Source organism: Canis aureus, chromosome 10 (assembly GCF_053574225.1).
Source record: "Canis aureus isolate CA01 chromosome 10, VMU_Caureus_v.1.0, whole genome shotgun sequence".
Classification (NCBI taxonomy): domain Eukaryota; kingdom Metazoa; phylum Chordata; class Mammalia; order Carnivora; family Canidae; genus Canis; species Canis aureus.
In genome coordinates, this window is record NC_135620.1 from 40520147 (window position 1) to 40545791 (window position 25645).

Sequence of the window (25645 nt, forward strand, 5' to 3'; positions counted from 1 at the left end):
TTCAAGATTATACAGCATAATCTTTATAGGCATTTCAATGATTAAATTTTGAAGAATTATATGAAATAATAAATGCTACAGAACTGAGTTCTCTTACAAAAGTTTAAACCAATCAGTTTCATTACAATTATGACCAAGTAGCCAAAAACAAACAAAAAAAGATAAACCCATAAGAGATTAATCCCCAAAGCCTCAGGAATAAACACATGAGCAAGCATGAAGTTTAATGTGACACAAGTTGTGTATTCAGCCAAAAGGAGTATTTTCTTTTTAATTATTCAACATTTTGCCCTGAGAAAACTCAGGGCCATTATCATGTGAATGATCTGATCCATCCTCCTCTTCCAAAGCTATAATATCTGGAATTTCATCAGTCTCAGATGTCAAGTCTATGGCAGTGAAGTCAAATACCTGAAAAAGAAGAATCTTGGATATTAAAACAAACACTAATGAAGTGCGCTGTCAGGTCCAGGACTCATGGAAACATGAATATATATGAATGAACCTTACTTTCCCCATAGACATGCCTTCTAGCCTTATACCCACAATTCACTTATATTATAAAAGTACTGAGGAAATTTCTCTTTAAAAGGAAACAATTAGGGGCACCTGTGTGGCTCAATTGGCTAAGTGTCTGCTTTCATCTCGGGTCGTGATCCCAGGGTCCTGGGATTGAGTCCCAAATCCGGGGGCTCCTGCTTCTCCTATTCCCACTGCCCCTCCCCCTGCTGTACTCTCTCCCCCACTTGGTCTCTCAAATACATAAATAAAATCTTTTCAAAAAATGAAAAAAAAATGGGCAGCCCGGGTGGCTCAGTGGTTTAGTGCCACCTTTGGCCCAGGGTGTGGTCCTGGAGACCTGGGATCGAGTCCCACGTCGGGCTCCCTGCATGGAGCCTGCTTCTCCCTCTGCCTCTCTCTCTCTCTCTCTCTCTCTCTCTCTCTCTGTCTCGCAGAACTTACAGAGTGAAAGTTTTTTTTTTCTGAAAAATACAAAATATAAAGCCTTTCTGGTTATTCATCTATTAATCTACTATTCTCTCTTTTTAAAAGATTTTATTTATTCAGAGAGACACACAGAGAGAGGCATAGACATAGGCAGAGGAAGAAGAGGCTCCCTGAGAAGAGACTGATGTGGGACTTGATCCCAGGACCCCAGGATCACTACCTGAGCCAAAGGCAGAGGTGCTCAACCACTGAGCCACCCAGGCATCCCTAATCTACTATTCTCTTAAAAACAGTAATGCTCCACCTTCCCATAAATCTGATTTACAAATATAAACCCTTTGAGAAATGCCTAAGAACTCAGAAAGGAAAAGGTCTTTTAATAGTTGAAATAACCATCACAAAGTTCTAGTACATCTCTGCACAGGAAAGGCTTTTAGGAATAAGAAGTTCTATTAACTCTTACTTTACATGCAATTTTGATAAGCTAAGTGATGTTTCTTGGCCAATAGCAGATTAGAAGCAGAAAAGTAGTAAGGTATAAAAAAGCTAGCTAATCACCTAACAGGGACAAAAATCCTAACACAATCCACTAACAACAAAAATCCATCAAAACACAGATAGATGGGGAGGAAGAAAAGAGGAGTCTTTGTCTAATAGGTATAGTTTATGCTTGGGATGATAAAGTTCTAGAAACAGAAAGTGGTAATGATGGCACAACATGGTGAATATACCTAAGGCCATTGAATCTGTGCACTTAAGAATGGCTAAAGTGGGTGGCAAGAATGGCTGAAGTATGGATCACTTGGGTTCTTCAGTCAGTTAAGCTTGATTTTAGCTCAGGTCATCTTAGCTCAGGTCATGATCTCGGGGTCCTGGGATCAAGCCTCGAGTTGGGCTCTCTGCTCAGTGAAATGTTTGTTTCAGGACACCCCACCGCCACTACCACTCTCCACTCTCTCTGTCCAAAATAAACAAATCTTTCTTTTTAATGGCTAAAATGGTAAATTTGATGTTGTGTATATTTTACAATTAAGAAATAGTAAAAACAAATCAAGAGGAAAAACAGACAAGAAGAGGGAATCTTGTTTATCATATTTTCCACTAAGAACTCAGGTGCTCAGAGAACTGCCTGGTCTGAGGCATGAACTTCTACTGTTTGTTGTTGAAGCTCTCAGTTTGGGCAGAGCTAACTGCTTTCTAGCTATTTATAAATGCTCACTTTGCAAAGATTAGATCCAACCTGATACCCACAAAAGCCAGCAATGCTTATACAAATTCATTCAGAACATCAACCAGGCAAGCAACTATTGCAATGTTAGCTTTATTCATTAAAGATACATCTTATTTAGCTCTCTCTTCTGAACTCTCTCTACTAGTTGGATGTTTCAACATCCAATATCACTTTGTTTTTAACAACTATAAAATAGGGGATCCCTGGGTGGCTCAGCGGTTTAGCGCCTGCCTTTGGCCCAGGGCACGATCCTGGAGTCCCAGGATCAAGTCCCACATCAGGCTCCCTGCATGGAGCCTGCTTGTGTCTCTGCCTCTTTCTCCCTCTATGTCTATCATGAATAAATAAATAAAATCTTTAAAAAAAAACAACAACTATAAAATAGAAGAAGCTACAATACAAGAAGATTCAGGCAGAGAAATCTTTTGGGCCCCAAAAAAGGAGGCAAGCAGTAGTTTTCTTCTATTAGAGAGTGCTAGAACAGAAAAAAATACATGCCCTTTGACATCAGTAGACATCAAACTAAACCCCCACCATACTACCTATTTTTTCAACCTGTTTCCTCAACTTTCATGTGAGGAAAAGACCTAACTGATTTGGTTACAGGCGAAGAATGAAGGTTAAAATGAGCCTAACTTGTAAAAGGTGCTCAACAGTAGCTTTTATTTTCTTTAGTTCCCTAAAGGCCAAGACACACACACACACACACACAACCTCCAAAGTCACCTATAGGCTAGGTAACTATTGGTCTAAAGCAGAATTCTTTGCAGAAGGTTGATGATCCCACACTCAAAATTTTAGGAGAAAAATTTAGGAGAAAAATTTTCAATGCAATCATCAAAAACACACAAAAATGCCTCTAGTACCTGAGATGCTTTAGAAGAGCCACATGAATAATTCCCCTTTCATATATCCAGAAAGATCCAGAGTGTCTCCTTCCCATTAAATTCTTGGCTATCTGCAAAACCTACTTGGGGGCTGTGAATAAAATAGAGGGTGGGGAGGGACACCTGGGTGGCTCAGGGGTTGAGCCTCTGCCTTCAGCCCAGGGCATGATCCTGGAGTTTGGGGATGAAGTCCCACATCAGGTCCCTGCATGGAGCCTGCTTCTCCCTCTGCCTATGTCTCTACTTCTCTATCTCTCGGTATCTCTCATGAATAAACAATTAAATAAAAAAAAAAAATAGGTGGGGCAACGAAGAGGTAGTCACAGTCCATCGGGTTTCCACGGTGAGTTTAATGTAAAATGTTGTGGTTGTACCTGACCATATACACAAGGTTTTTACAAATGTGGCACAAGATAAATCACTTCACACATCTATAGAATAAATCCCTTTTTCATTGACACGAAAAGTGTAGCCTGGACCACTGATAGAGTGTAAGGAGTCTCTTGCAGAGAATGCCCCTCAGGGATAGAGGCCAATTATGAAATTAATGAGATAACCATAGTCCCTCCCTGAAAAGACAGGAAACCAGATACACATTCTTCTCAAGAAAACCAAGTGACCATGCTAGGATTTCTGTGACCCTATGTACCTTTTGCAGGTTGCTTACCATATGACCTCAGGGGGCATCTTTCATATCACAGACTTCATATTTTGTATATTTTTCATATTTACTATATGATTCTCATATTTACTATAACAACTTTCCAGAAGGTGGTGCTACACATATTGAGGATACATGCCATTTTCTAATTTGCCTAAAGATGGCTGCTGGTGGCCTGGGGCCCTGTACAGGTGAGACCATTACAGAAATAAAAACATGGGGGCATCTGGGTGGCTCAGTTAAGCATCTGACTTGATTTCAGCTCAGGTCATGATCTCAGGGTAATGGGATTGAGCCCTGGGTCAGCTTCCTGCTCAGCCAGGAGTCTGTTAGAAATTCTCTCTCTCCTCCTCCCTCTGCTCCTCCCCACTGTGCTCTCTTTCTCTCTCTTAAAATAAATAAATCTTGAAAAAAAAAAATCTCTGGGAATTTAACTTGTGTCTGTCTTCGACTCAGGTCATGATCCTGGAGTCCCAGGATTGAGTTCTGCATTGGGCTCCCTGCTGATCAGGGAGTCTGCTTCTTCCCCTCCTTTTGCTCCTCCCCCCTGCTCATGCTCTCAAGCTCACTCTCTCTCTAATAAAGAAAATCTTTTTTAGGAACCTAAACTTTGAGGGATGCCTGGGTGGCTCAGCAGTTGAGCGTCTGCCTTTGATCAGGGCGTGATCCTGGGATCCGGGATGAAGTCCCGCATCAGGCTTCCTGCAAGGGGCCTGCTTCTCCCTCTGCCTATGTCTCTGCCTCTCTGTGTCTGTCATGAATAAATAGATAAACCTTAAAAAAAAAAAAAAAAAAAAAAAACCTGAAAGTTGTTTGTATAAAAATAATTTGATAAATAGGGCTATGAAAGGGTCTTACAAGAGGTAATGATTAGATCTAACACCAAACACATAAGGAAAACCCTGTTCAGGGTTGGATTTAGAAGCATGTCACCATCCATAACAGATTGCATATGTAGCTTGTTGAAGTGCTTGTAGGCTAGGGAGCTGGGAGCATCTTGGTTCTGCTTTACTTGAATAGTTTGATACAGTACTATCCCCTGGTACATATCCCCTTCCCTGCTGTGGAAACACCCTCTCACACCCTGATGCTTTATCCATAGCTAACAAGTCTGTGGAAATGACTAGAACTCTCAGAGTAAGAAGCCGGGTGCCAGTGATCCCACCAAAATTAAAGCGATTCTTGGTATCCCTGGCACAACATTCAACTAGTCACTGTTAGCTCCTATGTATTCAATTCATTTGAGCAGGAAACCCAAGAGTAGATCTTAGGACACTTAATGGAACCCACACTAAGAGTCTTATTTGAAGAAAAGAGCCTAGAGGTAACCTTAGTCCTATTTGTGTCTCTGATTAGAATAATTTGTTTCCTTTTTTTTTTTAATAATTTTTATTTATGATAGTCAGAGAGAGAGAGACAGGCAGAGACATAGGCAGAGGGAGAAGCAGGCTCCATGCACCGGTAGCCTGATGTGGGATTCGATCCTGGGTCTCCAGGATCATGCCCTGGGCCAAAGGCAGGCGCCAAACCGCTGCGCCACCCAGGGATCCCTGTTTCTTGTTTCCTTTGGTTCTCTAAGAATACTCAGTGGATCACCTGAAGTAGAATCACTAGGGATGATGCTTTTATTTTTAAGGGATGCTTTTAGGTTGGTTTGTGTTTGTTTTTAAAGGATGCTTTTATAAAGTGCAGATGCCTGGTATTACCACCAATCCTAACAAATAGATTCACTGGATGTGAAACCCAGGAATCTGCATTTTACCAGTCTTCACAGTTGATAATCCCTGGCATAGACAGAGAAGGCAGGAGATATGTTATTCGTGCAGAGAGTTCACTAGAGCTATTTTATACAAGAAGTTGGTCTGGGGACACCTGGGTAGCTCAGTGGTAGAGCATCTGCCTTTTTGGCTCAGGGCGTGATCCGGGGATCTAGGATTGAGTCCCACATTGGGCCCCCTGAGAGGAACCTGCTTCTTTCTGCCTATGTCTCTACCTCTGGTTCTCATGGATAAATAAATCTAAAAAAAAAAAAAAGTCAGTCTGATAGATATCAGCGACCTTAGTTAATAAGTTTTCCTGTGCTCTAGCCTGTGTGGAGTAGACAAAACAAAAGGACAAGTGTTTGATTCACACTATTCAACATCTACTCTTTCTAATGCTAAGTTTCGACTTAACTGGTTGGCTAGAATAAAAGCCAGATAACAGCTGTTGGTGAAGGTGTGGAGAAACCAGAATCCCCATACCTTGCTGGTGGGCATGCAAGATGGTGCAGCCACTTTCAAAAGTTTGGCAGTTCCACAAACAATTAGACACAGTGGCTATATGACCCACTCACAGTTCCACTCCCATGTATATACCCAAGAGAAATGAAAACATTGGTAACTACTTCTCCATCATTATCTACATAAAAGTACCATTTAATCTATTCTTGACTTTTGTAAAGTGTCAGTTAACAATGCTGTCCACTACTTTCCTCACTTAAGTTCTAGAAGGCATTAGAACTTTTCCTTCCCCTCACAGGAATTCTCACCTAAATTAGGTTTCTTTTTTTGCTTTGACCAATAAAACTGAAAACCCAAATTGTTGCCCTGCCATTCCTTTTAATAGGGTACTGTTTTTTGTTTTGTTTTTTAAGATTTTATTTATTTGAGAGAGAGCAAGAGAAGGGTGGGGGGTTGGGGGGGAAGGGCAGGAGAGAGGGGCAAAGGGAGAAAGATTTTCCACTGAGTAGGGAGTCAGGTACCCTGCCATTCCTATACTGCTTTATGCTTAAATGTAATATTTCATAGGCTAATTTTGTAATAAAGGTAGAGAATTTTTAAATTAACAGCCTGGGGCCAGAGTAAAGAACAAACAGTGTTCTAAACTAGGATACATTTGAATATTCATCAACAAGCTTCCCCTAAGACTATAAGCATCTCTTGAGGAAAGTTTCTGGTCTTTCCATTCTCATCAAGGAACACTTCATGTCTTATACCATTAGAAACTTAAATACTGGGATACCTGGGTGGCTTAGCGGTTAAGCATCTGCCTTCCACTCAGGGTATGATTCTGGAGTCCTGGGATTGAGTCCCACCATCAGGCTCCCTGCATGGAGCCTGTGTCTCCTCCCTCTGCCTAGGTCTCTTGTGAATAAATAAAATCTTAAAAAAAAAAAAAAAAAAAAAAAACAGGGATCCCTGGGTGGCTCAGTGGTTTAGCGCCTGCCTTCAGCCCAGGGCGTGATCCTGGAGACCCTGGATCGAGTCCCACATCAGGCTCCCTGCATGGAGCCTGCTTCTCCCTCTGTCTGTGTCTCTGCTTCTATCTCTCATGAATAAATAAATAAAATCTTTAAAAAAAAAAAAAACTCAAATACTGAATTAAATCGTTTTTTAATGTAGCTACATATCCAGAATAATGTAGCTACCTACATATCTCACAATATCATCATCCACGCAGACCTAAGTGCTAGGTCACCTCCTGGAGCTGGCCACAGTCCAAAGTCCATGAAAACCCAGGGAGATCAGACTGGCCAGGGACCCTCCTTTCCATACCCCATTTCCTCTCCGAGGCATTATTTAGACTTCATTTCTTCATTCTTTAGACTCATTTCTTAAAGATTTATGCACAAATATCTACCCTGCTCTGTATTCCTTCCTCCCTCACCAGCCACCTCCATGAACTAAATGGTATTCTAAAAGAGAGAGCTCAGGCGGTCCTGGGTGGCTCAGTTATTTAAGCATCTGCCTTTAGCTCGGTCATAATCCCAGGGTTCTGGGATTGAGCCTTCTATGCAGCTCCTTCCTGGGTGGGGATCCTGCTTCTCCCCTCCCTGCTCCATATTCTCACTCCGTATGCCAAATAAATAAAAATCTTTAAAAAATAAAAACAAAATAAAGAGGATAGTTTAGATCAAATTTGTTTTTCCTTTTTCAACTCATTAGATTTTCCATATCTATAATGCCTCATCAAAGTGGCTATATTTCCCTAATCATGGCCTGATACTACTACATACTTACATCTGGACTGGCAAGTTAAACATACTGTAGGTCACTACCCTACAGATGGTGTCCTCATGCCTCTAGCGCAAAACACAAAAAGACACCCCACCCTCAAATACTTCACTTCCATCTGTGAAAGCATCACTAATTTTACATTGCAGGATAGAAAGCTAAGGCTAAGAGATTAATGGCTAGGACACCATATTCCTTTGATTTTTTTTTTTACCCAGAACTAACCAGAATCTGTATTATTATTACATGCAAAGGAAAAAAACATCTTTGAACAAACATGCCACGCCAGCCTTCATGCAGCCAAATGTTTAAAAACATTCCAAAGTTACTATGCTTAGTCAACTTTTTTTTTCCTCACAAGAATTGTCCTCCTTGGGGGAAGTCTGTTTAAACCAAAACTGCCAGTTTATGCAACAATAAAGCTGTAAGATGCAAGAACACAACTTTGAGACATGTTGACAACGGAAGGGAATGCACGTAGTCACAAACTTGAGACACAAGAACAGACAAAACCACAAGTACGCACAGCACATGGCAAAAAACGAGGGCTAGTGGTGTTCTTCTGGAAGCTAAGAGTAGTCTTTATATTGTCTTGCTCATGAAGAATCGCTTTGAGAATGGTCTCATTTTCATAAGCAATTCAGTTGGCACTATAACTTATATGATGGGAAACAGAAGTTTGTTCAGGATAAGGTGGGTATATAATTTTCCAACCAATAAGAATAAACCACAAGATAGGAGGCTTGGGTCAAAGGAGCAAAGTCATGTCCAAACTGAATTAAGTTTAAAAAAAAAGTTTTAAGGGAAAGTGAAAAAGAGGCAGTTGCTCTAGAATGTGTTACTGGGAGCAGGCAGGCATGTGCTTCTGGGATGGAACCTGGCAGTCCACCTTCCCAGAAACCAGGTGCTCCTTGGCTTCAAGTATCTCAGTGAGTCCCTCCCTTTCAATTGAACTCACCTGTTACTGATTCCTGGCATTACAAGGGGGAAAATTTAGTTCTGTAACTTTGAGGTCTCACATCAAAGATGTATGTAGGTAAGCACTGCTTCCTTGTTCAGGGTAGAAAAGGGGAGACAAATAATCTTAGACTCCAGTTCTGCCAAAGGACAGCCTTACTAACCTTTTAGCAGGAAGACAGAAGCATGTAGCTCTATTTCACAAGTCCTAAGTTATTTTTGAAATAGTGTGGCATCCTGCAGCTTTGTTATAAGGCAGCTCATGAGATTTCCTCCCCCAGTTGACCAACATCGAGGGGCTGAATATCCTAGGGAGGATGTAAGCAGCCTTTCCCGCAGAGGGTCTAAAGTCTAAGTACTTTCACAGGCTCTTCTAAAAGGTATCTCAGCAACTAGTGTTAGTGACTTTTTGTCAAAGTGACAATACAGCAAGTCCAGTCCAGTTGAAAATGGATACCAACCAGTCTCAGTTCAGGGCTCACACTTTCAACAGCCCTTTAACAAGAAATGCCTGCTGCCTTTACGTGAAACTGATGCCAAGAGTCACTCACTGGCTTCCTTTTTCAGTTTTGTTTCCTTTTCAGCAAGGCAGTCAGCCATGAGCAGCCTTCCACTGGCTTAAAAATCCCCTCTCAGAGGTTGAGTAAATAGGGAGACACAAAGGTAGTTAACTGTCACCTTGTAAAAATTCCTGTATGCACATTAGCTTTATTTTGTTTAAAACCTGTTATCAAACACTCCATTCTTAGCACTCACCTTCCAATGTTATTACCCTGCCAAATTCCCCAGAGGGTCGACTGGAATTCATGTATGTGTATTCATACCCCTGTCATGCAGGCCAAGCAGCTCTATGAAAGCAACACACAAAAGCACATGGAACACACAAGCATAGACTTGATCTATTCTGCAGTGAATTTTATTGAATTCATAGGGCACATTCCTTCATAAAAAAAAAACAAAACAAAACCCCTAAAGTCATACAGGCATGCTTTGTGAGACAAACCAGTGAGATGAAGCCTGCTCAGACCAGACAGGAACAGATACCAGTTTACACCACAGCTCACATGAGGGTGTTTTTATTCAATACAAACAAACAGCAACAATGTTAACAGGATGAGGCCATAAATTCATTGAAACTTTCTGGGAGTCCTGGCTAGGCTGACCAACCTATCACTCTTTTCTTACCAGCCAGGTAAACAAGAATTCATCTGCTAATGCCAAAAATTGTAAAGCTCTTAATCCAGTTAGAAATGACTACAACTGAGGATCTTTAGCTGCTTCCCCAATTCAGAGTTGCCTAGCAGGTTAATTTCAACATAACAAAAGTATCATGTGGCCTGCTGCACCAAGAACAGCTTTAATGTGTTCTGTCCTCAGGCTGCTGGACCTCCTGACTGGTTGTGTCCTTCTGTGCACCTTGGTCTTGAGCATTCTGAGACTCGGTCAGCTGAGGATAAAAGGGACCTACCAGCCAGTTGAGAGGTGTGTTGTTAACAAGATAATCCATCACATCATCTAAAGACTCCTTCATTTTCTGCAGCTGCCCCTTGCTGGAAGTGAGGAGGCTGTCAGACACTTCCTTAAAGGAGGCAGCATTGCGGAACACTGAGTACATGTCACCAGCCATCACCCCCAAGTGACTGGCCTGATCTTGGATGTTCTGTGGTAACCCTTGGATATTGGACAGCAGGGTGTGGCACGTGGTCTGGAGCTGCTGAGTCAGGTTGCCGGCAATAGCCAGAGTACGTGACTCAATGAGCTAAAAACAAAACAAGTTGAAAAATTAGCAATAGATCCCATAGTGCTATTTATGAATCAGTTCAATTACAGTAAACTGGTTATACGCCTAGCACATACATGGATTCTTTGACTTTTAAAAATCCTGAGAATCCTGAATAGAGCAGTATTATTCACTTTTCAGGGATACTCGTACTAACTTCTGGAACCCAAAGAACCACCTCATAGGACCACAGCATGCTAGTGTTCTGTCTGGAACATTAGTGCCCTTTCACCTAGTTTATTCACCCAGGAGATTGCAGCTTAGCATCAAGCTCTTCCCGGAAGCCATCTGACTCAACCATCCTCACTCAAAGGCTGAGTTAGGTTCCTTTCTTATGTATTCTCATGGCACCTCTGTTTATGCTGTCCAAAAGCACTGTAGCAGTAAAAATGCTTATATTCCCCGTTAGTCCTGTCTACACCCAGTAAGAGTGTAAGGCCATGTTTCTCATTTAGTAGTACTGTTATGGCCAACACATGTGTCTATAGGTTAAGTTACTACGTGTTTTCCTTTTCTGTCACTTGACCTATGTACACAGCATTTTTCAAACTTTTGATAAAGAAGAGTATTCTAAGGAACAATGGGAAAATGGAAAGTGAAAATTTGGTAAGAACATCTTCAGAAACTGTAGTGGAAGACTCTGTCCCTAGTGTCTTACCTCAGCACAGTGGGATTCATCTGTATCATCATAGCCAATGCTTCTTTTCCACTCCACCCAGGAGAGGTAGAACTTATCCTGAGCACCTTGAATTTTCTGGTTGGCACTATGCACATTCTTTCTGGCAAATTCAATCTGGAGCACATTGAAATAACACAAAGGAACAAACTTGTCAGGTATTCATGTTAGCCGGTTCTCAGATATAGAATATCAGACAATATAAAAAACAAGAATTCCCATGAGAGTTTAAGGAGAGACCCCTGCTATCTTGTTAATTATTGGTTTTTGTAAATCAAACAAGTAACTGTAGCTCTTCGCTGCCTCTATTTAACTATTAAACCACTGCCTCCAAATTTACCTCCAGTTTAGCATAGGTAACTCAAACTTAATATGTACATACATAAAAGATGAAATTACAAAAGGAAAAATAATTAAAACATCCTCTTCCCTGTTGCCAGCTATCTTTTTCCCCTTTCAAAAAACCAGAATCTAATGGCAATACAATACATACTGTTCCGTAATTTGGCAACTTTCAATGGCTACACAATAGTCTTTTATGATGTAGCAATTTAGTTTCCTACTAGCTGATATAGGAAACATTTCCAAAAGTGAAACCACTTAAGGCATAGAGGTGTTTGTGGCTTGCTCAGAATAGTCCCTGTATCCCCCAGAAGTGCATAAGTGCAAGCATACCTTCTTCCCTACCTCATTACTCAGGGCGTCAAGCTTTGCCAATGTGATAGGCCAAGAGAAGCATCTGTAATTGGGTCCCTCACAGTAAGATTAACATTGCTTCATAGAATTCAGCTACTTATAACTTGCTTTTCTGCGAGTTGTTTGTACTCTGCCCATTTTCTATCGGGTTTTTCATTAAGATTAAAATTATTGGATTTTGGGCAGCCCAGGTGGCTCAGCGGTTTAGCGCCGCCTTCAGCCCAGGGCCTGATTCTGGAGACCCCGGATCGAGTACCAAGCAGGCTACCTGTCTGGAACCTGCTTCTCCCTCTGCCTGTGTCTCTGCCTCTCTCTTTCTCGCTTTCATGAATAAAAAGATCTTAAAAAAAAAAAAAAAAAAAAATTTCTTGGATTTCATGACATTTACTCTCATCCCTTGACATAAATGAACTCACTTTACCTACCTTGATTTTTTTAAGATTTTTATTTATTTGTTCACAACAGACACACAGAGAGAGGCAGAGACACAGGCAGAGGGGAGAAGCAGGCTCCCTGTAGGGAGCCGGATGCGGGACGCAATCCCCAGATCCCAGGGTCACACCGTGGGATCGAAGGCAGACATTCAACCACTGAGCCACCCAGGCGTCCCACTTTCAGCTACCTTTAAATGAAGTTTTACTCACCAGATTAACAGTGGAATGGAGCTGAGAAATGGTCTCTTGGCCTTTTTGCTTGGCTTCTTTAACCCTGCTGAGAGCCTGTTGGTAGGCACGTGAGCGGAGCTTGGTAGACAGGGAGCCCAGTCTAATGTAATAACTTGGTTTCTGAACTGTATCAAACCCTTCAACTTTTTTTGCTTCTTTTTCTGAAATTAGGGGAGAAAAAAAGGAGGGGGGTACAAAAAACATAAGAGATCACAGCTAAAATTGATGAAGCCTGGCCTCTAACCTGGATCTCACTTAGTCCATTCTACCCACCTACCAAGCAATTATTCTCTCATTTTCCCAACACAGCTCCTGTCTGCTGCTGGGCTTGACCACCCAAAATATACATATTACTGCATCTGACATTGGTGTGATAAAGGTTGTACCACTTGATTGTGGTGATGGTTGGGCAACTCTTAACTCAGAATCAAACAGGTGACTTTTATGGTATATGATGTAAATTCAGTGAAGCAGTTTTAAAAGACTGCTTTTAAGATATAAACCATTAGTTCAAGACAAAACTCCAATTACCTAGTTCTTTCTCAGTGAGAGGGAGGTACTGGTCCACCAGCAACTCTGATTTGGTGAGTGCATTTTCTACTCCGCTGCTCACCAGCTGCATCATCCGACTTTCCAAGACTGTGTTAATGCTGCCATTGACCACAGACTTAGTCTTCTCCACGCTGCCAGTCATCGCTCCTTTGGTCTTGTCCATCACCCCACTGATAGTGCTTGCCATGGAGTCCTTGGCCCCGGTCACAGTAGTAGTCACAGCATCTTTTGCCCCAGTCATAGCACCTCTGGCATTGGCAACAACCTACAAATAGAAAAAGAGATTGCTTGGCTGAGCAGAAGCAGAGGCATAAATATGCAGTAAGGCAGCCCACTGAAGTGCTAATGAAGGAATCTGGCCTTTTCATTCTCTTTAGGTCTTAGGCAACTTGCTAAGTGTTATTAGAGGACCCAGCAATCCTCTAGGTTTTAATAATCCTCTAAGAGTCAATAAGCCTCAATCTCCTTATCAGGTTATACCTGCCTTATCTGCCATCAGTTAAAGGTTGTTGGAAGAGCAAAGGAGGTAAAATGATACAAAATCTGTTAAGGAATTTAAAAAAAAACAAAACTAGATGAATGTGTAATAAGGCACAAAGAGTACTGTAGAGAAGAATGGTATTTTCCACATTGACGTGCTTAGTGAGAGCAGCTCACACATGCCTGTGAGTGGAGACAAATATACCATGCCCACCTGGCCCTATGCACACAGCCCCAGAAGGCCAACACAGGGGCAGAGATGTCATTCTCCATTCTACTGGATGTGCTCACAGACACTGAATGAGAAAAAGGTCTTTTTTTTTTTTTAGAAAAAATGCTTTGACTCACTCTTCATCTTTTCTTTTTTTTTTTTTTAAATTTTTATTTATTTGTGATAGAGAGAGAGAGAGAGAATGAGGCAGAGACACAGGCAGAGGGAGAAGCAGGCTCCATGCACCGGGAGCCCGACGTGGGATTCGATCCCGGGTCTCCAGGATCGCGCCCTGGGCCAAAGGCAGGCGCCAAACCGCTGCGCCACCCAGGGATCCCGAGAAAAAGGTCTAAACACCATGTCTGCACTTATCTAATACTATGTGGGAATCAGTTATTTGTGAGAGCGTTATCACCTAGAGGCAAAAATCACAAATCAACAAAGATCAAACTAAAAGCACTGTAGTCCAAAGGTGGCTAGTTCATCTCTGCTTTAGACGTAACCTGACAATAATTCAGGAAAAGAGTGGCCTTTCAAAAATACATCCATGAGGAGAGAATATTTCCTGTTTAAGATATGCACAGCCGGTGTTAAACAGAAGACGTAGGAGGTAGCAAGCCTTAGCACTCCTGCCCGAGCTCACCTGGTTTGTTGGCTGATTCAGAATAGGCAGTTTCTCCTCAATCCTGTCTAGCCCCTTACAAGCATAGGTATTGGCAACCGCAACTAGAAGAATGACAAACGGAGAAAATGTTAAGTGTACATAAGAATGAATATATAGTATTATACCTTGAACTTTAGGCTTTATTACAAAACATAGCAAGAATGCTGATCTTCATTTATTATACAATGCACCGCCTAGTGTTTCTAGCTCAGCAGCAGGTTGCTGACAATGGTCTTCTACTGACAGGGAAATAAGGGGGTGGAAGGGAAAGCAGGCAGAGGCAGTGACCTGCCAGGTAGGAAGCTGGCTAAGAAGCTTCTTCCTCATCAACTGACACCTAGGGTTAATGCCAAGAGAAGCCAAGCTTCACCTGAACTCTCATTCCAGGAGTGAAGTAACTTGAAAACTCTCAGAATTATTTCCACTCCACTTAATCCCCACCTACACTTAATCCAGTAAATGACAGCATATTTTGGCTTATCACCAGGAAACTATGCTAACAGCACCCCAGATCTGCCCAACAAAGCCCAGATGTTAGTCTAAGCTTTCCTTCCAATGGTGACCTACCCAAGCACTAATAACAAATTTATCTGGGAAAGAGCAGAGCTGGAAAACCAGTTTTTAAAGGTTCCTTATAGTCCCAAAAGTCCATGATCTAACCATTTAGAGGAATGATTTAAACCTTTATTCAAAGGTGGTTAATAACACAAAGAAATAGGACCCTTCAAAAGCTGCTGGTGGGAATGCAAAATGGTGCAGCTGCTTTGCAGTCTGGCAGTTCCTCCAAAGCTTAGTTATTAGAGCTCCCAGCAATCCTCTAGGTTTTTACCCAGGACAACTGAGAACCTATGTCCACACAAAAACTTGTACACAGGGGATCCCTGGGTGGCTCAGTGGTTTAGCACCTGCCTTCAGCCCAGGGAGTGGTCCTGGGGTCCCGGGATTGAGTCCCGCATCAGGCTCCCTGCATGAAGCCTGCTTCTCCCTCTGCCTGTGTCTCTGCCTCTCCTCTCTCATGAATAAATAAAATCTTAAAAAAAAAAAAAAAAAAAAGAAAACTTGTACACAGATGTTCACAGTAGCATTCGTTATCCATCATCCTCCAAAATGGAAGCAACTCAAATGTCCATCATTTGATGAATGAATAAAGTATTATCTATCCACACAACAGAGTAGGATTCCACAATAAAAAGGAATGAGGTACTGATGTGACACTACAATATGAATAAACCTTGTACACATTACACTAAGTGAAAGAAGCCAGTCATGAAGAGACATTCTTTATGGTTCCATTTATATTAAATGTCCAAGAGAGAAATCTATAAAAACAGAAAAGAGATTAGTAGTTGCCTAAGAGGGTTGGAAGGAATGGGGAAGAGATTGCCAATGGATATAAGGTTTCTTCCTTTTGGGGGGGCGGGGGGGGATGGTTTTTTTTTTTTTTTTTTTTTTTTTTATTCATTCAGAGAGAGAGAGTGCCAGAGACAAAGGCAGAAGGAGAAGCAGGCTCCATGCAGGGAGCCCAACGTGGGACTCGATCCCGGGTCTCCAGGATCACACCCCATTCTACAGGCGGCGCCAAAGCGCTGCACTACCGGGGCTGCCCGGTTCTTTTTTACACCTTACCTTCTTCATTTTTTCTTTTTCTTTTTTTTTTTTTAAAGATTCATTTTATTTGGGATCCCTGGGTGGCTCAGTGGTTTAGTGCTGCCTTCGGCCCAGGACGTGATCCTGCATCAGGTTTCCTGCGTGGAGCCTGCTTCTCCACCTCTCTGTCTCTCTCATGATTCATTTGATTTATTCATTGGGGGGGGGGGTGGGGGGGGGCAGAGACATAGGCAGAGGGAGAAGCAGGCTCCCCACAGGGAACCTGATGTGGGACTCCATCCCAGATCCTGGGATCACGCCCTAAGCCACTCAGGTGTCCCTACACCTTACCTTTTTAAATGCATAATTCAGTGGCATGAAGTTCATTCACAAAGATGTGCAATTATCATATTATTTCCAGTAATTCCAAAACAGGAATTGGTATGAGGTTCCTTTCTCAGGTGATGACAAGGTTTTATTTATTTATTTATTTTTGATGACAAGGTTTTAAAATCAATTGTAGAGATACTTACACAACTCTGTGAAGAAACTTAAAACCACTTAAGTGAGTGGACTACATGGTGTTAATTACATCTCAGCACTGTTACTTTTGAAAATAGTTCATGAAGTCCTTATTTCAGTTCACCACTCACTCCCCTTGTGATCTCAGCTGTCACCACAGGGGCATCTCTGGGGGAACATTTAAACTCTACAGAACATCTACTGTTAGGAGGCAGGCCTTCTAGGACAATGAGGGCCATGTGGCAGTTTCTAAGTCAAGGCAGCATGTGCCTCAGGAATGATTAAGGATTCCCTGACATTGCCTCTATGTACCAGGGGCATAAGGCTGGCATCCACATATTCCAGACAGTTCCTGGCTCACCCCTACCCAATCCCTTGGGCTGCATCTCAAGGAAGAAACCAGAACTCACTTTGTGGCTCTAGCTTCTGGATGATGGGCAGAGCGCTCATCACAGCCACGGAAGTGAGGGTCTTCACACCCTTCTCTGCCATCTCGCACACAGACTTCAAGTACGGATACTGATCCTTTGTACTGATATAAGCCGCAGAAACAAGGTCGTATGTGGAGCTCACCAAGGGCAGGTTGGCAACCCGAGTCACCACACTCTGCAATCAAGCAGAAGAAAATGTTAACTCCTTCAAAACACACGGTGGAAGGAAAGGAATCAAGACCATGAAATAATAAAATAAAATAAATAAAATAAAAAATAAAATAAAATTCATACCGGTTGTGGATCAACTGCAACAGATGCCATTTTTCTTCTTGGAGAAAGAGAAAGAGATCTGTGGAAGAGAAACTTATTTCAGGATGCCAGAAGGCTCTCAGATTCATTCCCCATCCAAGTAAATGTGAATTTCAAGAAAAGAAAAATTCAAGATGAGGTAAAGCATAGTTTTCTGCACTTCTCTGCACCCTCCCCCATACCTTCTCAGTCTCAGCTTTTCAGCTGAATTTTCAGTTTTCAGGCAAACTCGTTCTGAGGCGGCCTTTCAGAAATAATGGGTAAAGTTCCAACAGAAAAGAGGGTCTGTGGGGGGAAAAGCAAAGAGACTGTGTTATCCAGATATTTGTCTTATTTGTCCACCGGATAATAGAAGTGCTTTTAGTAGAGAAACATCCGTTCACAAAAAACATCGAAACCAAGTTAAAATCCCTGTTAAAAACTAAAAGAGCCGGGGTGCCGGAGCAGGAGAGAGTTGGGAGTTTAAGCCCTATGTTGGGTGTACAAATTACGTAAAAGTTAAATCTTTAAAAAACGAGACACTTCCGGGACGCCCGGTGGCTCGGCGGTGGAGCATCTGCCTTCCGCTCGGGGCGTGACCCGGGTAAGGGCTCGGCTCCCACCCTCGGGCCCCCTATGAGGCGCCTGCTCTCCCTCTTAAGTCCCTGCCCCTCTCTCTGGGTCTCTCACGAATATATAATCTTTTTTTTAAAAGAGATTTCAAGTCGAATACATGTTTAACAATCAGGACTCTCAAGGGGAAGCACTTTGGGGGGATTTATTCCTTGGGAGGAATCGAGTACTCCAGGAGGCTTTTTCTTCTTAAAATATTTTACTTATTTATTCATGAGAGACGAGAGAGACGGGGAGGGGGGGCAGGCGGAGACACAGGCAGAGGGAGAAGCAGGCTCCACGCAGGGAGCCCGACGCGGGACTCGATCCCGGGTCCCCAGGATCAGGCCCCGGGCTGAAGGCGGCGCTAAACCGCTGCGCCCCCGGGGATCCCTCCAGGAGGCTTTGAAACGTAAACGCAGCGGCCCCCACGACCTAGCGCGCACAGCAGGCGGCCTGGCTGCTGCGCCGCGGGGCCCAGAAGGGCGGACCCGCACCGTCCGCTCGCGGCCCGCCCCCGCCGCCCGGGGAGTCCGCCCCCTCCCCCCGCCGCCCGGGGTCCCCGCGCCACAGGCCGGGAGGAAGGGCCCCCGCAGGCGCAGGTCGGGCGCGGGTCGGGCGCAGCCCCCACCGCCTCGCTGTGGCTGGGAACCGCGCAACAGGATTCCGCCCGGAGCCGACCTGCTGGCGCATTCCCCTTTCAGGAACGTACTTTCGGGACAAATGGATACTGTTACCCCGCAGCAAGCCCTGAAGCTGCCGGCGGAAGAGACCCCGACCCCGACCCCACACCCACAGCGAAGGTGGCAAGCGCAGGCCCAGGAGCCCGAGCCCGCCCCCGCCCGCCCCCGGGCCCGGCCCCGGCCCCGCCCAGCACGGAGGCGGCGCGCACCCACCTGCAGTCCGCAGCGTCGAAGCCAAGGTCCCTGGAGTCCCGCGCGGCGCTCCAGGAGCCGGACCCGCGACCCGGCTATATAGCCCTCCCGCCCCGCCCCGCCCCCCGCGCCCCGCACCACGTGACCGCCCCCGGGACGCGGAGCAGCCCCAGGCCCCGCCCCGTCCCCGCCCCCGCCCCGGGGCCGCGCTCCCGCGGAGGTGGGCGGGCTGCACCGTAGGGGCGGGGGGCGGGGGGTGCCGCGAGCCGGGGTTTGCAAAAGGCGGCGGCAGAGTTGCGCGCACGACCGAGCCACTGTGACCTGTTGATTCCCGTCAGTCCTCAGAGGAGAACTGCCTGTAAAAAAGGGAAAACCAGGGCTTTTCGACCTATTTTTTTTTTTTTAGCAAGGAAATCATTTCTAAAGTTTTGTGAAATTCTAGCCCGGTGATGGACCCGTAGAGATGATTTTATTGCTCCCTTGTCTTAAAAGTCATCCAGATGTAGTTCGCATTTCGAGCAAGCTGAGTCGCGTGGCCCCAAGAAGTGCCTTGGAATGCGGTCCGTTGGCCCCCTTCTTTTTTCCTCAGGGACACTTAAACCCAAACCATTCCAGGATGGTAGCTGTCTAGGCTTATTATGCAAGATGGCCTTTTTTTTTTTTTTTTAATTGTAGGTTATGCTTTTTAGAAGCGAGGGCGTTAGGAAGTTAAATCGCCAACATGTGAGCCCGTTTTCTCGCTTAAAATACAAGGACTTGGGCAGCCCGGGTGGCTCAGCGGTTTAGAGCCGCCTTCAGCCCGGGGCGTGATCCTGGAGACCCGGGATCGAGTCCCGCGTCGGGCTCCCTGCTTGGAGCCTGCTTCTCTGTCTGCTGTCTCTCTCTCTTTCTCTCTCTCTCTCTGTGTCTCGTGAATAAATATAAATAAATAAAATAAAGTGCAAGGACTTGCACCAGATTATCTGAGCCAACGACGAGTTGTGCAACGGCGGCGGCTCCGTGGGCTTGACCCCGACCCGACCCACGGCAGGGGATCTCCACGTGCTGCTGCCGCCGGCCTTCGCCCCCTCTCGCTCTCACAGGGAAGGTAAACAAGGGACAGGTGGCAGGGTTGCTGGCAGCCGCTGGCCCTCGGCCTCCCGCGCGCGGATCTCGGGGAGGCCCCGAGGACGCTGGAGCCTGGAGGCTGGCTTTGTCTAGCAGCGGCGTTAGAACGGTGGAAAGCCCGCAAAGACATTGACCTCAATTACTTCACTAACGTCGCGTGCACGTAGATACTGTTTATCATATCTAAAGCTCCAAATTGATCCATTAAAAACGTATCCCTTATACAAGACCGAACTCATACAACTAGAGGCCCTAAGCAAGAAAGTAGAGTACTTCTTCCTCTCGTACCATCTGATTCAAAATAAAACACATGCCAAACCATAAGATAAGTGTTAGAAAGTCCAAAAAGGTTATGAGTTTGTTTTTCGGTTTCCCCCCAATGTGTTGACATTTTCAGTACTTCAAGCGATCAAATTTTTTTTTTTTTTCTTTTTCTTTTTTTGTGTTCCAGCTTTGTTAGGGCTGTAAGCAGAGGTTTGGTGTGCCAGTTGTTAATCTAACCCCTGCTCTGATGTAAGATGTCAGGAATGTATTGAATTTTGAATAAGGAGGAGTTGGGTCTTTTTTTACTTCCCTCCAATCTGACCTCTCATTTTGCAACAGAACACTCTTGCCCTTTCACCTACAAAGGGCTCCAATTTTTTCTTTTGAGTTATTGGTCTTCCTTAAGGAGGAGCAAGCTTCCTTTTATTTCTCTCAGCCTGTAAGGGAGAGGGCTCCTGGGGCTAATCTTGAGGCTAAGCCCAAAAGAGGATGGAGCAGCCGGCATTTACAACCCTCTTTTGTCTTCCTGAGTCAGTGAACCGGGAACCAGCTGCAGGAAGTTTTCCAGGTGATTCTGATGGTCTCTGAAATTTGAGAGTCGTTTTTACAGAAGCGTTTTTTTCATACTGTGGTAGAGAATTCATGTCTCAATCAGAATTGCCTAGGGTGCTCCTTAAACATTTTGCCTCCTACCCCAGACCTACTGAGCCAGGATCTGTAGGGAGTGAGGCCCGGGAGTGAGCATTCGAACTTTTACTCTGCGCATAGCACTTTCACGTCTTCTTCATGTTTGAGCCTGCAACAGCCTGGAAACCCATCTTATTAATGAAGGAACAGCTTCAGACAAATTTCAGGATTGGCCCACAGTCTTACCGCCGACTAAGCAGCAAGCTACATAACACTACATCCTAGAGGCATGACCTGGGCTGGTTACCTAATTTCTCTTTGCCTTAGTTCCCTCACCTAGCAAGTGGAAATAATAATAGTCCTTCATGCTTTAAATAAAGGACATATGGATGTTCACTTTGTTCATTTCTCAACTTTTCTGGGGCTTAAAATGTTTCAAGATACAAGGTAGAGTAAATAATGTAGTGATAAAAGAAAATGAATGGACCTGTAATTATATGCAATATAATGTAAATGAAAGAAACTGCAGACAAGTAATACTGTACAAAACAAACTAAGCTCTGCTACTAGAAGTAAAGATGGCAATTGCTTTTAGAGCTAAGGAGGACTAGTGACTGGATATGGCAATGAAAGGCCCTTTGGATGGCTGCTAATTTTTCTTTTTCTCTTTTCTTTCTTTCTTTCTTTCTTTCTTTCTTTCTCTCTTTCTTTCTTCTTTCTTTCTTTCTTTCTTTCTTTCTTTCTTTCTTTCTTTCTTTCTTTCTTTCTTTCTGAGAGTGCACACAAGCCTGGGGGGCAGAGGGAGAGGGAAAGAGAATCCTAAGTGGGCTCCACACAGTGTGGAGCCTGACCCAGGGCTCAATCTTATGACCCTGAGACCATGACCTGAGCTGAAATCAAGAGTCAGTTAACCAACTGAACCACCCAGGTGCCCCACTGCTAATCTTTTCTTGTACTGAGATCTAGTGACATGTTTGTGCTCTTATTTGTGAAAATTTATTAAACTTATATATATAAACTTAAATATTAATATATATAAGATACATTAAACATTTTTTGCATGTATCTTATACTTCCCTAGATAAGATTTGAAAAGTCAAGCAAAGAAAAAGGCATAGTTGTGCTTACTTCGTAAGATTTTGGCAAAAACTAAATGAATCCATTCACTCAACAGAATAATGCCAGGTACATAGAAATGGTAGCTATTCTTAATGTTTTATAACCAGAGCTTTTTGTTCAAGAGGGCCATGCTGGGCATTGGACTGCTGAAGAGAGCTCAGCTCACAGGGGAAGTAGAAGGGGTTCCAAGGGACCAGCATCCCAAGCCCTGCCTAGTCTTCCTTCCTGGACTACAAAGTATGGGAGACCCTGTTGACAAAGATACTTATCCTAGAGTTAGTAGCAACTCTGCCCCCTTTGAGTATATAACTGATACAAAGTAATAATAAATAGCAAAAAAAAAAAAAATTGCAATGAAGTTTCCTCTTCCAGAGGCAGGGAAACAAGTTTTCTCTCTGGCTTATTTCTCTTAACTCTGAGGTAAGCACTGTGTGCTCCAGCTGTTTCCACCTGCATTGACTCCTCCATGCAGCCTTCTCTCCCTCCCATCCCTCTCTCTTTGGACATACCTTCAGTCTGTCTGGCATACCTGCCCATCTGGAAAACTTTACTCACTCTGTGCAGTACAGCTCTCCTCTGTGAGGCCTTCCTCAGCCCCAGGGCCACAAACTTGGAAATGGCGGAGCTGAGCCTCAAACCATGTATGTCTGGCTTCAGAATCTGTACTGTTCACCACTACTTGGTATGTGCTCTTAGGTAGTAAATATACTTGATCCTTTGTAGGCCTCAATGCCTCTATGAGGGAGTTAGAAGGTATCTAGGGTTCCTTCCAAAAAATAACAATACTTTACATTTTTTTATGACATCAGAGTGTTTTTCTATAAACTCTGTCCCAAACTAGGCCGATGCCTTTTCATGAGACAGCCCCACCCAAACACAGGAGAAATATACTATGTTTATTTCTCCTTTTCAGTTGAGCTTGAACTGCTTTTATCATGGACCAGAGATAAAAATAATGATTCACAAGTAATGAATCAGGAGGCCAGATGATTTCTCTTTTGACCAGTTCAAACTCCATGCAAACTGGTCCCTTGTAGGAAGAATTTCTTGGATGACCCAATTAATCTACTTTCCTAATCATGCCCAAACTTGATCCTCTGCCATTCTTCTTTTACTCCCCTCAAGCAGACTCCATGCTCAGTGTGGAGCCCCACATATGGCTCAATTCCATGACCTCAAGATCACAAACTGAAAAAAAAAATTTTTTAATTAAAAAAAATAAGAGGAAAAAAAATCACAACCTGAGCTGAAACCAAGAATTGTATGCTTAACCCACTGAGCCACCCAGGCACCCCTAAGCGAATGTAATTATTAAATGAATTCATAATATAGCTTGTTTTTGTTATTTATGTATATCCAATTTATTCCCTATCACACACAAAGGACTTAAATTGCCTCACAAAATGCATAGAATATAAGAATACATTTTTTAGGGTGGCCCGGGTGGCTCAGGGGTTTAGCACCTGCCTTCGGCCCAGGGCATGAGCCTGGAGACCCGGGATCGAGTCCCACGTCGGGCTCCCCGCATGGAGCCTGCTTCTCCCTCTGCCTCTCTCTCTGTGTTTCTCATGAATAAATAAAGTACTAAAAAAAAATACATTTTTAAAAGTAAGAAAAATAAGGCAAAAAGTAAGATGAAGCTTACTGTTTTTATATTATCATCATCACCTCAGGTAATTAATGTTCACAATAGAAGCTTGGTGATTCAACAAGGATGAAGAAACAGCTCCTAAAATAGTAATCTATTGTATGAAGATAAGGTGCTGCACTAGAGCTTATCAATTATAAATTCTTTTGTAGTTTCTTGCTAGAATATGAGACTGTGGCACAAAGGAAGAAAGAAAGACAAAAAACACTGACTTTGAAATCAGAGTGCTTTTTCCCACCAGTTTCATTGAGATATAGTAGATATATGACATTGTATAAGTTTAAGGTATACAGGGAATCCCTGGGTGGCTCAGCGGTTTAGCCCAGGGCGTGATCCTGGAGTCCCAGGATCGGGTCCCACATTGTGCTTCCTGCATGGAGCCTGCTTCTCCCTCTGCCGGTGTCTCTGCCTCTCTCTCCTCTGTGTCTTTCATGAATAAATAAATAAAATATTTTAAAAAAAAGTTTAAGGTATACAATGTAGTTATTTTATATATATATATATATATATATATATATATAATATGTATATATATATATGGAAAAAGGATTACCACAATTAGGTTAGTTATCACATCCATCACATCACATAGTTACGGTGTGTGTGTGTGTGTGTGTGTGTGTGCGCGCGCGCACGCGATGAGAACTTTCAAAATCTACTCTCCTAACAACTTTGAAATAGACAAAACTCCTGTTAACTATAGTCCCCAGAACTTATTCATCTTACAGCTAGAAGTTTGTACAGAGTTCCAACTTGGAATCTATACATACTGGGTGATAACAATAACACCTACCTCAAGGATTATTGGGTAGAAAAATAAGACAATGAGTATAAGGCCCCGAACATAGCACAGGCAAAAAATAGGTTCTTAGCCAGTGTCATTGCCTTTCTCCTTTTAATTTCATTTTGTTCACAGAAAATAGAGCGAAGTAAAATTCAGGTGATGAGAATGAACAGAATTTTAGAGCAGGAAGAGATCCTATTGATGGTCCTATCCAGTGAATCCCTGTGTACATGTCAATGGCCTGGGGCCATTGTGCATGACAGATTTGGGGACCTCATGCCCAGAGATTCTTTTCCACCAGATTTAAGAAACAGTTCAGGGACACCTGAGTGGCTTAGTCAGTTGGGCATCTGCCTTTGGCTCAAGTCATGATCCCTAAGTCCTGGGGTAGAGCCCTGTGACTGGCTTCCCTGCTCAGTGGGGAATCTGCTTCTTTCTCTCTCTCTGCCCCTCTCACCCATGCATGCTCGCTCTCTCTCTCTCTCTTAAATAAATAAAATCATTAAAAGAAAGAAAGGAGGGAGAAAGAGAGGAAGAAGAAAGAAAGAAAGAAAGAAAGAAAGAAAGAAAGAAAGAAAGAAAGAAAGAAAGAAAGAAGAGTGAGTCAGTCCAGGGGCATCTGGGTGGCTCAGTCAGTTGAGCATCTGACTCTTGGTTTGGGCTCAGGTCATGATCTCAGGGCCATGGGATCCAGTTCCACAATGGGCTCTGTGCTTGGGGCAGAGTTGACTTGAGATTCTCTCCCTCTTCTCCTGGCCCTCCCCCAGCTTGTTCTCTCTCCCTCTCCCCTCCCCACCCACCCCACAAAATAAATAATAGGGACATCTGGGTGGCTCAGGGGTTGAGTGTCTGCCTTTGGCTCAGGTTGTGATCCTGGGGTTGAGTCTTGCATCTGGCTCCCCGTGGAGAGCCTGCTTCTCCTTCTGCCTGTGTCTCTGCCTCTCTCTGTGTCCCTCATGAATAAATAAATAAAATCTTTAATAAATAAGTAAATAAATAAATAATATTAAAAAACAAAGAAGGACACCTGGGTGGCTCAATCCCAGGGTTCTAGGATGAAGCCCCACATTATGCTCCATGCTCAGTGGGGAGTCTGCTTCTCCCTCTCCCTCTCCACTCCCCCCATACACATGTGCTTATGCTCTCTTGCACATGTTCTCTCTCTCTCTCTCTCAAATAAATAAATAAAATCTTAAAAAAAAAAAAAAAGTCCAGAAGCATTTAAAAAGTAGCCCAGATCATTCTGATGCAGGTAACCCAATAACTACACTTTAAGAAATAATGTATTCCAGCCATACTTATTTTTTTAATTTTTATTTATTTTTAAAGATTTTATTTATTTATTCATGAGAGACACAGAGAGAGAGAGAGAGAG

General features: G+C 43.5%; 1 protein-coding gene across 4 annotated transcripts; it reads right to left on the reverse strand.

Moving 5' to 3' along the window:
* On the reverse strand, positions 1-18852 carry PLIN2 (perilipin 2). 4 transcript variants are annotated; one of them, XR_013387840.1, is made up of 11 exons: positions 18743-18849; positions 17438-17540; positions 17238-17295; positions 16923-17118; positions 14383-14465; positions 13028-13313; positions 12476-12657; positions 11118-11252; positions 10148-10438; positions 9436-9527; positions 223-411 (listed from the first exon to the last, which is right to left on the reverse strand). XR_013387840.1 is itself a non-coding variant. In XM_077912103.1 (10 exons), the coding sequence occupies exons 3-10, from the start codon at positions 17265-17267 to the stop codon at positions 271-273; spliced, it is 1359 nt and encodes a 452-aa protein (XP_077768229.1). In that variant the 5' UTR covers positions 17268-17295; positions 17438-17540; positions 18743-18852; the 3' UTR covers positions 1-270. The 4 variants fall into 4 exon arrangements, 3 of the variants coding, with proteins under 3 accessions (XP_077768229.1, XP_077768230.1, XP_077768231.1); XM_077912103.1 differs by lacking the exon at positions 9436-9527 and having other exon boundaries at positions 1-426; positions 18743-18852; XM_077912104.1 differs by lacking the exon at positions 9436-9527 and having other exon boundaries at positions 1-411; positions 18743-18850.
* Positions 18853-25645: the final 6793 nt, after the last annotated feature.

Bases quoted from the DNA above. Each gene is read 5' to 3' on its own strand.
- PLIN2 (XM_077912103.1), bottom strand. From the start codon at position 17,267: ATGGCATCTGTTGCAGTTGATCCACAACCG. The intron at 14,466-16,922 runs GTGAGTTCTGGT...TCATTCTTCTAG, and splicing joins CCAGAAGCTAGAGCCACAAA to TTGCGGTTGCCAATACCTAT. The intron at 12,658-13,027 runs GTAATTGGAGTT...CCCTAATTTCAG, and splicing joins TCTCACTGAGAAAGAACTAG to AAAAAGAAGCAAAAAAAGTT.